Here is a 15,422-nt window from a genome sequence, read left to right as displayed (position 1 = left end):
ATATAATTTTTTCAAAAAATATCAAACAAACACCTTTAAAACATAATATGAATCCACGGTTGTACTTTCTTCAAAATACGGCATACCAGCACTCGAGAAGCACCATAATATTCGCCACTTTACGGACCGAAATCCGAAGCAAAGTCCAAACCTGAGGCTTGGAAGTCGTCCTTTATTAATATTATTATATTTGTTTTTTAAATAAATCTAAAAAAAAACTCATTGAAAATAAAAATAAATAAAACAAAAATAAATTTCGTTTTATGACAGTGAATCGATCCCTTTATCTTTGGTTCTTGTCTGAAAATCTGATTTGCTCACTTCAGAGAGGAACCAAGCCAAAGCCATTATTGGTATTTTTAATTATTTTTTATTTAGTTTTTGTTTTCTGTAATTTTAATTAGCTTTTTTATTGAAGAAAAACAAGAACTCTAATGTATTTAATTACAGCTTTTATTTTTAATTCTTTTCTTTTTGGTTTTTTGATCAAAAGGCCATTAAAACGACACGCCGTGTTAAGTGGTAGCTCGTGCTCTTGCTCTAGCTCTTGAAGAGACAGAGACCCTAAATTTTTCTGTCTTCAGATCACACTCTTACCACTTAGTTGCTCGTGTGCTTGGTTTGGAGCTTCTGTTTTGTCGGTAAATTTCAAGTCTTGAGCTTGTTCCTCTGGTTAATTAGCTTGAAATGAGCGATGGTAGTGTTAATTCTGCGTGCTTGGGTTTTAATTCTGCTTAAATCAAGCTTGTGAGGTCTCTGTGAGATGGGTTTGGGTTTTTATGTTTTGAAGTTGCGGTCTGGGGGGTTGGTTGGGTATAATTTTGGTGCTTGTTTTAGGGTTTGAAGGTAAGGATTTGGGATTGGTTTGGTGTGGAATTGTTTGTTATTTATGCACTGGATTGTTGGTTTGATGGGTTTTTCTTCTTTTTCCTTTTCTTTCTTAATTGCTTATTTGTTCTCTTATGCTTTGAAGCTCAGATGAGTGTTGGATGACCTATTTTGTTTCTTCTTCTTCTTTGTGTTTTTCTAGTTTCTTTTCGTTTTTGGGATAATTTTGTCTCATATTGTGACAGGTTTTATTGTTGTTATGTTGAACTGTTGATTTTTTCGCAGGGTGTTTGACTAGGTGTTAGTTGGAGATATTTTAGAAGTGTTGGGTAATTATGCATTGACTTGTAAAGTGATTAGAGGAAATGGAATTTCTGAACTTGTAAGGTTTTTGTTTCAGATGCTGCTAGCTAAATTATTATAATGCACTACAGTTTATAATTTGAAGAAAGAAACCAACATCACTTTGACATTTGGTTTTATTTTAGAGCTGCACAATATGCTGAATATCTCCTGTTGCTTGAATTGGTGGACTGCTAATTTATTTCAAGAATTTGCTATGCCCTGTATGTTTCTATTTGTTTCTATGCTTCTGCTTTTGTTAGACTTCTTGTGTTAGTTAAGCCCTATAAAAGATTTTGGTACTTACTGTATAATATTTAAGACGTATAAAGTCTTGTTCATCATTAAATCATTGCTGTGCGGGATGATGTCTTGAGTGGTACACTGAACTAAACCTATGTATATTTTTTTTTAGTTTGCATGTAAAGCTCTTTCTGAAGATATGGTAACGCAATGATTTGACCCAGAATGATCTTATACATGGAGACGTGCTTTCTGAAAATAATTAGTTGAAATAACATTAGTGGGTGGTTATTTAATGCCTGGTGAAGAAGGTGAAGACGGGGTTCGCAATCTGTTCGAAGTAGATAACTCTTTGCAGGGGCAGCATCTTTCCCACTCTGTCAATGGAAATTGGTCAGTGCTTAATGATAATCTGTGGTTTGGAATACAAAGGCATAGTGTCACACCTCTGAACTTAAATCTGAAGAACTACGGAGTACAAAAATTAGGTATCAACAATTTTCACTTGATTTTTTATTTTACATTTCTGTATCCATCCTCTGTTGGCCTAGGTATAGTTGCTAAGGATTTTGTGCTAGTGAAGAGTGGGAATGTTTTCACTTCTATCTTGAAATGAGTAGAGTCTTACCTCTCTGTTATCGTGAAACATTATTTGTTCATTTTAATTTGAAGCAAACTTTTCAGGTTTTACAAAACCAATGGCAGACTAATATGTTATGGTATATACAGATTCTGTGAGAGGACGTGGTGGTGAATCTACAAGTGTATCGTATCAGCCCAATTATACAAAATTGATCCCAATACCTGAGAATAATCGAAGCCACTCCAGAAACTACCGGTTGAATACAAATGGATCCTTTCTTGGAAACCAGGGTTTCCAGGCAGGGCAGAATCAACCAGTTTTTAATGATCAGCATAATTTAATATCGAGAGGCTTGTCTATCCTTAAATCACAGCAAGAATATGAGTCTGGGACTGACAGTCCCACCCTGACAGCAAATTCTGAAAGGTCAGAGATTACTGAAGTTTCCACTGATTTTAATTTTCTTAGGGGGCAACAACTTGCACAGGACCATCAACCAGGAACTGTACAGCCTGTTCTAATGCAGCAGCCTGGTTTCAGTGACATGCAGTTGTTGCAGCAGCACATGATGTTCAAGCAATTGCAAGAACTTCAAAGGCAGCAGCAACAGAATCCATTAACCCAGGTTCCAGCAATTTCTAGACAGGTTGCTGGGGGTCAGTTCTCACCACTCAATGGAACACCTATTAATGATGCATCTCATATGATTATGAGCTGGGTACAGAGTGGTGCATCCTCTGGTACGCAAGGAGTAGCTAATAAACTCATGCTTTCAGCTGAGCAAGGTCAATCTCTACGTTCTATGGGCCTTTTCTCTCAGCCAGTTGAGGGATCTTTATATGGTACTCCAGTTGCTACCGCGAAGGGTAATATGGGTCAATATTCTGACAGTCAAGGAATACCTCAAGCACAGAAGCCCATGGTGCAGTCACCAGGTTTTAGTAACTCCTTTTTGAGAGATCAGTTCTCTGTTTCTCCTGACCAGGCTTCCATGCCACAAGGGGCTTTCGTGTCCAGCCAGGGGTTTTCGGGGAAAAACATGTTCGGACAAGTTCCCAATCCGGGTTTAAATTGTGGAAATTTGTTGGGAAATATCCTGGAAGCTAATTCACCACAAACAAATTCATCAATGAAAGAACTAAATGGAAGGCAAGAGCAAACTGTTTGGCCTGCAATGCAGCAAAAAACAACACAACATGGTCCTAATCAGGGTTTGGTACCTCTAGACCCAATGGAAGAGAAGATATTGTACAATATGGATGCAAACATATGGGATACTTCTTTTGGAAGGCGCAGTGACATGGGTGCTACTGGTTTTGGCAATATGATGGAGAATGCAGATTTATCAAATCCATTTCCATCACTTCAGAGTGGCAGCTGGAGTGCTCTTATGCAGTCTGCAGTGGCAGAAGCTTCAAGCAGTGATACTGGAATGCAGGAGGAGTGGAGTGGCTTGACTTTCCAGAATATGGAACAGTCAACTGATAATCAGCTTTCAAATTTCATGGAAAGTGACAACCAACAAACAGGTTGGGTTGATAATAACTTGCCAAGTGCCTCCTCTTTTACTTCAAAACCGTTGCATATGTTTAATGATTCCAATATGAGCTCTAGCTTCCCTGGCTTTCAGCATCAAGGCATCCAATTTTCAGGTGAACAGAGAGAGGGTTTGCGCCATGATGGTGAATCCATAGAGAAGTCTCCTAAGGTCACTGGTGAATGGGTGGACTGTAATCCTCAACAGAAGTCATCTATTGAGGGTAGTCAACAGGTCCAATCATTTATTCATTTGAATAATGCATGGGCTGGCCAGATCAATGAACACTCTGAAGGTGATGTGCAGAAACAGAGAATATCTTCACATATGAACTTATCTGCTGTACCAAATGCCGTCAAGTCCCATCAGGCAACAAGTCAACATTTCTTGCAGAATAATCAATCTGATTACATGCGACATGCTGATATCTCTATGGTCAAAAGGGAGAAAGAGAGCATGGAAAAGAGCTCTCAACAAACATGCAATGGCCCTCATGTCTATAGTAACTCCTACGATGGAGAAGTTGAAACTTATGAGAAGCAGAAGAGCTACTACCCAAGGGAGAATTCTAGTGGCAGCTACAACTCCAAAGGATTGAGTGGTAGTGAGCAAGGACATGCGTCACAGTTCCAGTTTCTTGGTAATGTTTCCAGCAATGCCATGGGCTCAGAGCAGGTAACATTTTTTCTAGTCTCTGGTGGACAGATCTATTAATTGTTTCTTTTGGAGCATTCTTGACTACTAATTTAACTTGTCTATTATTACAGGGACACTTAGCTCATGTGCAAGGGAACTCAAGAGCATCAGAGGAGGTGCCTTCTGGAGGTGATCTTAGATCACTTGGCTCTGATGATTCAAATACTGCTGCTCAGGCAAGGTAGTCAATTATATTTAATTTTGACAAAGTGAAATCTAACATCTGCTCATAATAAATGTTATGCATACTGTCTCATCTCACTTTTTGTGTGAAAATCTTTGCTGTTCAAATCAATCGTCACTAAGAAATCTATACAGTCTTTAGCGTTATTGTCTTCTTGTTTGTCAGCAAAGCCTTTTAAGTGATCTTTTAAGGGGACGTTTGGTTTCAATTTTTGAAGATTACTTTGGTAATCTATCTTTTATTCCCTTGTTTGATTTGTCAGTAATAAAAGATTATAGTAATCTTTTATTACTAATGCTGACGTGGCAGGTAATATAGGTGGTAATCTGATTATCACCTTCACCTTAGATATTTAAAGATTACCAAGGTAATCTTGATTTTATTATAATTATATTATTATTTATTAATTTTTTGAGACAAAAATAAATTTATTTTTAATTAATATGATAAATAATATAAAATATATTTAAAAATAATTATATTCAAGGGCATTTAAGTGAAATAATTTATTAGTAATCTTTTATTACCTTTAACCAAACACAATAATTATTTATACCTACCAAATTTTGTCAAACATAGTAATCATTTATACCCAGTAATCTATTTTCAAGGTAATCTTTCTATTTTGGTAATAAAACATTACCTAAACCAAACGCCCTTTAGTGTTTGTGGATGATACCATTCATATATAAGCTTTATTTAACCGATTGTTAACATTGTGTACTTTCTTGTAATTTTTGATAGACTTAACCATGAGAGTCAGAATATGCTTGAGCTTCTGAACAAGGTTGACCAATCAAGAGAAGATGGCACTACAGCACATTTTGGTTCTGCTGACAGTAATACAATGAACAGGGTGCCTGAAACTGAAGTGCAGACATCCTGTGCTCAATTGTATAATCTGTCTTCTACTTCTCAGGGTTTTGGTTTGAGGTTGGGCCCTCCTCAAAGGCTGCCCAACTCAAGCCATCTCCTCTCTGCTCATGGTTCACCTCAGGCAATAAGTTATCAAAATTCCAGGCAAGCCAATTCTGAGTTAAAAGAGAAAAGCCAGACTTGGGTAGCTTCTCCATCTTCCTTTCAGACTTTTCCTCCTACTCATGATTTGTCACCAAGGGGACATTGGGAGGACAAAGCTAGTACTGCAGGACAATCAGGAACCTCCTCATATTTGAATATGCAAGGAAACTCTAACACTGCATATGCACCCAGTCCATATATGAGAAACCAGCCTCAGATGCAATTCAATTCTTCCCAAGCTTCACAAGCAACATTGGCAAACACACCTAGCAGATACCAACTTCTTAACCGTGCTACCCCTCATGATACATCTCAACAGATTTACACCAATCCCTTGGGTCAGCAATTTCCAGTTCTGGAATCTGTTCCTGTATCTCAGTCATTGATTATGACTGGAATGTCTCAGCAGGTTGAGGGTTCAGGAAGGCCGCACAATGTATGGACAAATGTAACAATTCAGAGACAGCCTCCTTCCTCCATGGATCCATCAAATAATAGCATGATTAACTCCCCAAAAGGAGGATATGGATCACCTGAATTTGGTACTTTTGAGCAGCAGATATCATCTGAGACACCTGACACTTTCCAGGCAGCTGTTTCACTGCATGGGTTGAAGCCTTCACCAAAGCATGCCTCAGATTCAAATGCTATTCTGTCTGGCTCTCTATTGGCTCGTTCTAATCAACAGGCTTTTGACAGAGAAAAGAATGAAGATAGCCATGCCCTCACTGCTTCTGAAGGGAATTTGGTATCTGTTGGTCAGTCTTTGGAATCATGCCTCCAAGTTCATCAAAAGTTTTCCCTAAGTGGCCAAGTGCAGGCAGTGAAAAACATTGAGAATGATCCAAGTAGGAGGGTGGGACAATATGAACATAATTCCAAGTTTGGAAATCTTGTGGATAGTGAAAGGAGTGCAGTGGTACAACCAAATTCCTTTACAACCAGGGATACCGATATGATGAGCCTCCAAGATCAACCTTCTACTGAGATGGCAAACCTTGGCCAAAGTGATTCTCAGAATCAACCTGGAGGCAATATGGCATCTAATATTACTGATAATAGCCAGGTTAATCTGCGTATGGCACCCTCATGGTTTAATAAATATGGGACTCTGCAAAATGGGCAGATGCTGCCTCCATATGATGCCAGACTTGCAAAAATGGCTGTAGGGCAGCTCTCTCATGTAAAGCCTCAGAATTTGCACATTCAAGCCTCTGTGCAGCGAGTAGACGCTACTGATGCTAATCAAGGTGGTACTCTTATGCCAAGTGCGCTTGCAACCTTGGTAGAAACGGAACACTCCTTTGGTCCTTCTGTGTTGCCTTCAGACATTGCCAATCAAAGTGTGGATAGTACAAGACAAAAGAAGCGCAAAATAATGACACCTGAGGTTCTTCCATGGCACAAAGAAGTGGCACAAGGCTCTCAGAGGCTTCAAAATATGAGGTATCTTCAGTTTAATTGAAGTTTTACCAGTTAGTCTTCAGCTGCCTACAATGGATAAATATGAAAGAAAATTTTAAGATTCAAAAATAATTTCTAGCTGAAGTTTTAAATTACATATTAACCCCTTGATCTCCTAAGCGACTGATTTTAGCAATATGCTTTACTCTCCAGCTCATTCTGTATCAAAATTTAAATGCAGGAGTTACTTGTTCAACCATGCACATTTTCCTTGGTTTATTATTTTGCTATTCACCTTCAGATATTCAATCACTGCATTCTTGTCTGTTCACCCAACGATTGCCTAAAATATTTGTTTTGCAGGATGGCAGAGGAACAGTGGGCAAAAGCCTCAAATCGGTTGATTGAGAAGGTGCGTCTTTAGCATAGTGCAGCTTACCAAGAAAGTTATTCTTCAAAGCATTGCTCTAGACATTTGAGAAAGAGGTTCTAATATGTCTTTTCTACTGGCAGATGCAAGACGAGGTTGATATTCTTGAAGATGTGCCACCAGTGTTTCGATCAAAGAGAAGGCTTGTCTTGACAACACAACTTATGCAACAATTGCTTCGTCCTGCTCCAGAATCCATTCTCTCAGCAGATATGAATTCACACTATGATAGTGTAATATATTCTGTTTCAAGATTAGCCCTGGGGGATGCATGTAGCCTCACCTACTTTCCAAGAAATGGCTTGCTTGAGTTCATGGACAACAGTAGCATGTGAGTGTGGCTTTCCAGATTTTATTCCTATTGAATAGGATGACAATGCACAATGTGGAAAACAGAATTCTATCACTTAGTCTCTCATATTTATTCTGGAATATATAAATCTTGTTTAATTGATAAACTTTATGAAAATGAACTGGACTTGGGAATAGGATATGGTTGCACTTGAAAATTATTTTGACTTTCTGTTTACTAATTTGTCTCCAAAAAATTTTCTCAGGATTTCTGAGAAGCTTGATACATTCGAGGGAACTTATGAGCAGCAACTTTCAGAAGTTGTTGAAAAGTTAACTAATAGAGTGAAGAAGCTTGAAAATGACTTCCAAAGGTATGAAACAAATTTTGGATTTCATTAGAAGATTTCATTAGTATTTTTGCAAGTTTCATTTTGCTCTATATTTTTGTTTCCTTCAAAAAAGAGAAAGAAAAAAAGAAAAGAATAAAATAATAAATCTATTGTGAAATAGATTTGTGTGGCTATGATTTTTTACTCTATTATTTTCAATTGTTTATCAATTTGTGTGGCTATGATCAAGTAAAAGATCACATGATGTGGACTTGTAGAATTGCAGAAATATTTATATTTATATTTATCTATGCTTGTAATAAAAGATGCATACAAATAATCTTTCCTCTTGTTCTCCCTTTTCCTCCAATGATAAATAAGTAATTAGTGGGTGAAAATCTTAATGAGGATGTTACAGACACCTTTGTTGTACCTGTGCAATATTGAGAAACATGCGGTAAATCAATGAAGTATTTACCTGATGATGTTCTTTAAATTTATGCACTTGATGATGATGCAGAGTGGAAAAGGCAGCATCTATAGTGGACATAAGAGTGGAATGTCAGGAGTTGGAGAGGTTTGCTGTCATCAACCGTTTTGCCAAGTTTCATATAAGAGGACAAGTTGATATCTCTGGCACCTCTTTACCTTCTGTCACACCAAAACCATTTCTCCAGAGATACGTCACTGCACTTCCGATGCCCAATAAACTTCCCGAAGGCTTACAATGTGTTTCACTGTGATATTGATTGCTTGATCTCCTAATATCAGCAGCCCATATCCTTAATTCACACATCTATGATCTCTCTGCACAAGCCTATATGCTGGCATCCAAGAAAGAGAGGAAAGCAAGATGGAAACTGGACAGATCAACCGTATTAAGTGAGGCACTCAATCATTTTGATCGAGGCCACAGTGGTCATTTTTGGGGAAGTATATATTGTTTCTTGTATATTTTCATGAATTTCCAAGGAGAATAGGAGTTTTTTTGAAGTATCTTTTGGAAAATGAAGAGGGTCATTAGCATGGATGTGTTTTTAGCTCTTTTAAGTTATTACATAAATCAGTAAAAAATTTAGCACAAGTAATTAATGGCTATCCTATTTTCGTGTACCTTTGACTACCTTGCTTTCTCCCTTTGTTCTTTTTGTGCTAACCCCTTCTCAGGTTTGAGCCATAAATAACTGGAAACAAGATTTCTTGCAGGATAATGAAAGGTATATCTTTATTCTAATTTTATGATCCGGGTAATGTTTAACAGGAGCTTCCACTGAGAGAACTAGAGATTCTAAATGCTATTCTGACTGAGCATTTTATTGGGGGATGCAAAAAGATGTCTATGAAAAGGAAGTGGAAGCTTCTGTCTGCTGACAACTTGTTAAACCCTTGTTTGGAGACACTGATTCTGTCGTCCATCTATGTCACAAAAAGTGTTAAAGGGTATTGGTTGTTATTACATTATGATTGAGTAGAAGACAAGAAAGGACCCTTTTTAGTTGGAAGGATTCCAAGTATCTCTTGATTGCCCCTCATTTCATTCCTTTTAAAAATTGACTGAAAACGCAAGTGACACGTCACTTGTTTTTGATTCTCTTAAGAACAAGCCAAGCCAAACCAAACCAAACCAAACCAAACCTGAATCCATTTTGCCCACTCTTGTCAGTATCAGTGCCAGTATCTGTGCATTATGGTTGAGAAAGTGATGTGAGAGCCAACAGAAAGCTGAAAATTCCTCCTGAGAGTATAATAAAGAAGAAAGAAGCCAAACCAGTCAATTTATTATAAAAAAAATAATGCTACTTTGTGGGGCTGCCTTGGCTATCTATACGAGGATATATCGGTGTGTTTGTTTTCATTATCAGACTTTCCCAAGGAAAATTTATAAAAAATTCCAACACACAATCACAGCCTTCAACTTTCTTGTTTAATTCCAGCTTCATCCCCATGTGGGGTTGCACTTTTTTTCTGGGGTTTTGCTCATAAAAAATGGGTCCCAAAAGATCTTTAGAATCAACCTGGTGGCTGGTTGTGGTGGCCAGCCCCATTGAAGAACAGGGCAGCCCTGCTGGTCTTTGATTTTGATATTATACTGTTTTTTTTTTTTTTGATAATTTTTTATTTCTGGCTGTGTGGTCCTATGATGACTACAATTTTTGTTCCCATGTAACAGAAAGAGGACCCTTCTGCTAATCGGAAGCCATGCCTGTGAATTGGATTAAAATTGGAACCGGATTAGGGAAAAGGGATATTCTTATTCGATCCTTTATAAGTATCTGCCTTGTCAGATCTATTGCGTAGATTTTGATTTAGTAAAATCTAGATTTAAAAGGGAAAAAAAACAAAAAAACCTTCCCTTTAAAGTGAATTTGATAGGCATTAGGACTCCAACTCCTAATTGTTTAAGGGCAACCAGTGGTCTCTATAAATATCCCACCTTTCTAACCTGGAAATATTAACGAAACCCTACTAAAAAAACCCATCTTCAAGAATGGATTTTTATTACTGTTTAGATTGCAAGAAGAACACTGACATTGTTGTAGATCACAAGCAAGGTGATCAAGTTTGTACAGAATGTGGTTTAGTTCTTGAAGCTCATAGCATTGACGAGACTGCAGAATGGCGAAACTTTAACAATGACAACAATGACAAAGAATCTAACTGTGTTTGCAGTGCAATGAGCCCGCTCCTAGATCATGGCAATCAGCTTGTACACTTATCTCTGATCCCCACAAGACTAGTGATCATTCTGGGGATGTTTTGTCTTTCAGAAGGTTGCATAAGCCGGATGCAAATTTGGTTAAAGGGTTAAAGGGTTAGAAATTATTGTCTCAATGGCTGACAGTTTCGGCCTGGTTGCAACCATCAAGAACCGAGCTGATGAGATATATGTGAAAGCAGAGGAACACAAATTGTGCAGAGGAAAGAAGGTGAATGCAATCTTAGCTGATTTTTTGTTCATTGCTTGCAGAGAAAGTACGCTCTCACGGACACTGAAGGAGTTGAGCACTGTGACAGATGGCGTGAAAGTGAAGGAGATTAACAAGGCCATTGAGGTTATAAGGAAGCAACTTGAGGTTCTGATGGGCGTGGCTACGATGGAACTTGTGAGGAGGTTTTGCAGCAATATTTGGATGAAAAATCGGGTTGTTGTGGCAGTACAAGAAGCAGTGACAAACGTTGAGGTGTTAGACATAAGGAGGAGTCCAAAGTCTGTTCTTGCAGCAATAATTTACATGATAACACAGCTTTCTGAAGATAAAAAGTGTTTGAAAGATATTTCAATGATTGCAGAAGTTGCAGAATTGACAATCAAGAAATCTTATAAGGATCTTTATCCTTGTGCTACAAAGTTCATACCCAATTGGTGTGTAAATGAAGAAGACATCAAGAAACTGAGTCCCCCCTGAGATTGTGCAGCAAGTAATCTGTAAATTGGGCTGGTTAATTACTTTGTTTGACTATGTATGAGACAATATATTCATGAATATAGATAAGGCATCTTCAGAAATTGTTTATTTTTCTCAATTTTCATCTCATGTGTTTACGGGTGGATTCAAGTTAATTTGAACCTGAACAAAAACCACTTGACTAGTTTGAGTTTAATCCAAATTTATAACGATTAACTTGAAATCAAGTTTAGCTTGTTCAAATCAATGATGAGCAAATTTTCTAGTGTAACGATGTCAACATCATAAGATTATTTGAACGGAGTTGAACATTGATTTGAATTTGAGTTCTTCCGATATAAAAATATAATCCCAAATAACCTCAGGCCTCAGCCCAAAGTCAGAAGAGAAGTAATGGGCAGAAGGCAGTATCTGAAAGGGCCCATTCTTTTTGAAAAGTCCAACACTCTAAAAGAGCAAAGATCTAAAATGTTTATAGGTTACTTTTAGTGTACCCCACAAGTATTACTAAATCACTCCTAAGCACTCTCAAGTATTGAAATACGAGGTTAGCCTCTATTTTAACCATTTTAAAAGCTGGGTAACTGGTATTATGTCTTCTTTTGTGTTTATATTGCGAGTCAAGTCTAATTACTACTTAACCATTTTGTCAAAATTGGGTACTATTTCTTATTTTCAATATTTGGGGGGTGATCAATGTAATTTCATAATACCTGTTGGGGATCACTAAAATTAACCCCTATATTTATGGTAGAACATATCAGTTCCAATGGTATTCACTTATTTAAGTTAACTAAAAGATCAAATAAATACTTCAAGTTTAAAAAAGGCCTAAGGACTATTTTGCACCCAAGTTTTAATGTATCTCAAAGTTACATTTACATAGTTTGAAAACCCAAAGTTTCACCTATAGCTAAATTGCCATTAGAATTTTTTGTCAGAGATAGGAGTAAAATCGTAATTTTATTAATAATATTAAAAAAATATATAATTCATTATATTTTCTCTCTAAGTTTTAAAAACTAACAATTTCACTATTGTCTAAAGTTTTTAACTTTGAAAAGTCACATTTTTCCTTCCCCAAATTTTGTCTTCACCCCTCCAGCTACCATTTCCAATGCCGATGACCTGGCTGGTACACAGACGAAGAAATCCACTCTAGATTGCTTCTCGTACATTGACTAATAGTTTAGGATAGAGAGAGAAAGTTAGAGTCGAAGATGGTGGTTGGAGGAGAGAAGAAAAAAACCTTAAGGTTTTGGGGGTTCAGAGAGGAGGAAGAATATAACTTTTCAAAGTTAGAAACTTTAGGTAAGAGTGAAATGTTGGTTTTTAAAACTTAAAGAGAAAAATAATAAATATTATATTTTTTAAATATTATTAATAAAATAACAATTTTACTTTTATTCTAATAAAAATTTTTACCTTAACTGACTTATAGGTGATATTTTAAAATTTTTAAATCTCACGAATATAATTTTGAAAACACACCAAAACTTAGGTGGGAAATAGTCCTTTTGGCTTTAAAAAACTATGAGTTGTTTAATCTTATTAATTCAATTGTGTAGAAAGAAATTTTCAAAATAATTATCTTCCGTATCGTTCCTTAAAAAACTTAATTTACATTTCATATAATATTGGAGTTATAGCGTGGCTACATATCACAACTAGGGTTCAAGGGGTAAAGCCCCCCTTATGTGGGTCTTATTAATTGATCAAAGGGCAGGGTCAAAGGGAAAACATCCTCTTTAGGGGTTAAGGGGTATAGAGCCCCCTTATGTGAGTCCTACTAATTGCTTAATGAACAGGGTTCAAAGGGAAACATCTCTTCGTGTTCGAAGGTAGAGCCCCTAAAACTTAAATTTAATAAGAGATTTATTTGTATTTATACGGTCTTAATTCATATATAAATATGTGATTATATTTCTTGTATTTATAATCCTTAATGCTTAATAAGAAAATCTAGTGCGACTATAAACGTAAATATATTGACTAAATTTGTCTTATTTTATATGTGTAATTTAATTTTTAGATTTTTTCGTCTCGATTGAATTATAGGTATATGTATGTGTATATATATTATAAATTTAAAAAATAGCTTAAAAGAAGAATCATTATTAAATAATTAAAGTATATCAGTTCCACTTCATAACTATGATAAAACAGGGAAATTATATTAAAAGGCCAAAACTAAGGGGGTCTAAGCAAAAATGCCTAAAATAACCAGGTTTAAGCAAAAATGCCCAACATTTGTGAAATGACCAAACTGCCCCATATATAAACAAGGCAAAAATTTGAAATTTTCTACTATAAAAAGAGGCGGTTACTGTGCAAATCCAATGAAAAAATGTTGTCTCTCCACTGTCCCACTGTCACGCAGATTTTCGACGATTTTCTTGCTTCCCAGCGAATGAAAATGTTCAAGAAGGTTAGTATGTCTTTCGTAATCTTATTTGAATCAAGTTATTGTTCATATTATTGAGATTTGAGTGAGATTTTACAGTTTGAAATTTTAGGGTTTCGATTTTGTACAATGCTTAAAATGTTTTCATTCTTGGCTGTTTTGGTTGAATTTGTTGAGGAGTTTTGTGTTATAGCTTATGTAGATTTGATTTATGTTGAAATTGGAGGCCAAAATGACCGATTTTTGGTCGAAAAATGCCTCCAAAGCTTGCGGCAGCTCGACAGTGGGAATAGTGAATCCCACTATCGGGACGAAAAATCCCACTGTCAAGAGACATTGACAGTGGGTTAGGGGGGTTAAGTGGTTTTTTAAAACATTAGGGAGCTGGCCATAATTAATTAGTCCACTGTGGGTTCTTCTAAAATTTACCATGTCATAGTGGGCTGCCGGTGATTACAGTGGGTTGGGGGGAAAATTTATTTTTCTGAAACTGTAGGGGCGATAAGAGATTTGGAACTTACTGAGGGGGTAAGGGATCAATATTGGACCTATTGTAATATAAATTTTTTAGAGGGGTAAATTGATAATTTTTACATTTAGGGTTTTTCAACATGTAGTTTTCGAATTTTATATCCGTTTTTTCTATTTTAGGGTTTTTCAATATGTAGTTTTCGAATCTGAGATTCAGTTTTTTGATTTTTGTGCCTTTTGGAAACATTTTACGATATAATGACCTAATTTCACTCAATATTTCAGTTTTTTCGTTTATAGGATATATCAACTCGTATTTTTTAATTTTAGTTTCATTTTTCTGAATTTCATCGTTTTATGATATATCGATTCGTATATTCCAGATTTCCGAACGATTTATTCTATTAGTGACATTCTTATGTATTTTATCTGATAGAATTCGAATTTCAATTCCGTTTTTTCAATTGTTGACATTCTAGGGTATATCAACGTATAGAATTCAAATTTCATTTCTGTTTTTTCGAATTTCACCATTTTATGATATATCGACTCGTATTTTTCATATTTTGGAACGATTTTTCAATTGTTGTCATTCTAGGGTATTTCAACATTTAGAATTCGAATTTTAGTTCCGTTTTTTCGAATTTTACTGTTTTAAGATATATCAACTCGTATTTTAAAGATTTCCGAATGATTTTTCAATTATCGACATTTTAAGGTATTTCAAAGTATAGAATTTGAATTTCACTTCCGTTTTTTTCAATTTTCGTTCTTTCAGGATATATCGATTCATATTTTCATATTTTCGGTTGATTTTTCAATTATTAACATTCTATGGTATTTCAACGTGTAGAATTCGAATTTCATTTCTGTTTTTTCGGATTTCACCCTTTTGAGGATATATGTACTCATACTTTCTAGATTTTCTAGTAATTTTTTAATTGTTGACATTCTAGAGTAATTTTTTAATTGTGAATCCCTGATGAGTCCAGACACTTTCGGGAAGACCTGATATGTCGTTCACAGTGTACTGCATTATCTAGATTTTTGTGAGTGGTCGATTACGGTGTACGATTTGGAGGAATCATATTCAGGGAATATGGGGTGTCTGGAGTAGCGGATGTGACCATACATGGCATTCATACTCGCATTATTAGATGCGACGAGCTTCTGGACATCTTCTGGGTGGACTCCACGATGTGATACCCTCATGTTATATCGAGCGACGGATGTCCCTCAGCAGGGGGAGG

General features: G+C 36.2%; 2 protein-coding genes across 2 annotated transcripts; both read left to right on the top strand.

The window, feature by feature from the left end:
- The first annotated feature begins 212 nt into the window (after positions 1-212).
- LOC123197430 lies at positions 213-9,003 on the top strand. The gene is made up of 10 exons (XM_044611738.1): positions 213-353; positions 494-641; positions 1,586-1,901; positions 2,143-4,208; positions 4,301-4,410; positions 5,158-6,879; positions 7,201-7,249; positions 7,351-7,598; positions 7,825-7,932; positions 8,411-9,003. The coding sequence occupies exons 3-10, from the start codon at positions 1,709-1,711 to the stop codon at positions 8,631-8,633; spliced, it is 4,719 nt and encodes a 1,572-aa protein (XP_044467673.1). The 5' UTR covers positions 213-353; positions 494-641; positions 1,586-1,708; the 3' UTR covers positions 8,634-9,003.
- A 1,718-nt stretch (positions 9,004-10,721) lies between these two features.
- Positions 10,722-11,297, top strand: LOC123197527 (transcription initiation factor IIB-like). The gene has a single exon (XM_044611845.1). It carries the CDS (start codon positions 10,722-10,724, stop codon positions 11,295-11,297), a length of 576 nt encoding a protein of 191 aa, XP_044467780.1.
- The last annotated feature ends 4,125 nt before the right edge of the window (positions 11,298-15,422 follow it).

Source organism: Mangifera indica, chromosome 15 (genome assembly GCF_011075055.1).
Source record: "Mangifera indica cultivar Alphonso chromosome 15, CATAS_Mindica_2.1, whole genome shotgun sequence".
Classification (NCBI taxonomy): Eukaryota; Viridiplantae; Streptophyta; class Magnoliopsida; order Sapindales; family Anacardiaceae; genus Mangifera; species Mangifera indica.
Note: the sequence above shows the minus strand (reverse complement) of the source record. Positions and strands in the feature narration are given on the sequence as shown.

Bases quoted from the DNA above. Each gene is read 5' to 3' on its own strand.
- LOC123197527 (XM_044611845.1), top strand. From the start codon at position 10,722: ATGGCTGACAGTTTCGGCCTGGTTGCAACCATCAAGAACCGAGCTGAT.
- LOC123197430 (XM_044611738.1), top strand. From the start codon at position 1,709: ATGCCTGGTGAAGAAGGTGAAGACGGGGTTCGCAATCTGTTCGAAGTA. The intron at 6,880-7,200 runs GTATCTTCAGTT...TTTGTTTTGCAG, and splicing joins CAGAGGCTTCAAAATATGAG to GATGGCAGAGGAACAGTGGG. The intron at 7,599-7,824 runs GTGAGTGTGGCT...AAATTTTCTCAG, and splicing joins TTCATGGACAACAGTAGCAT to GATTTCTGAGAAGCTTGATA.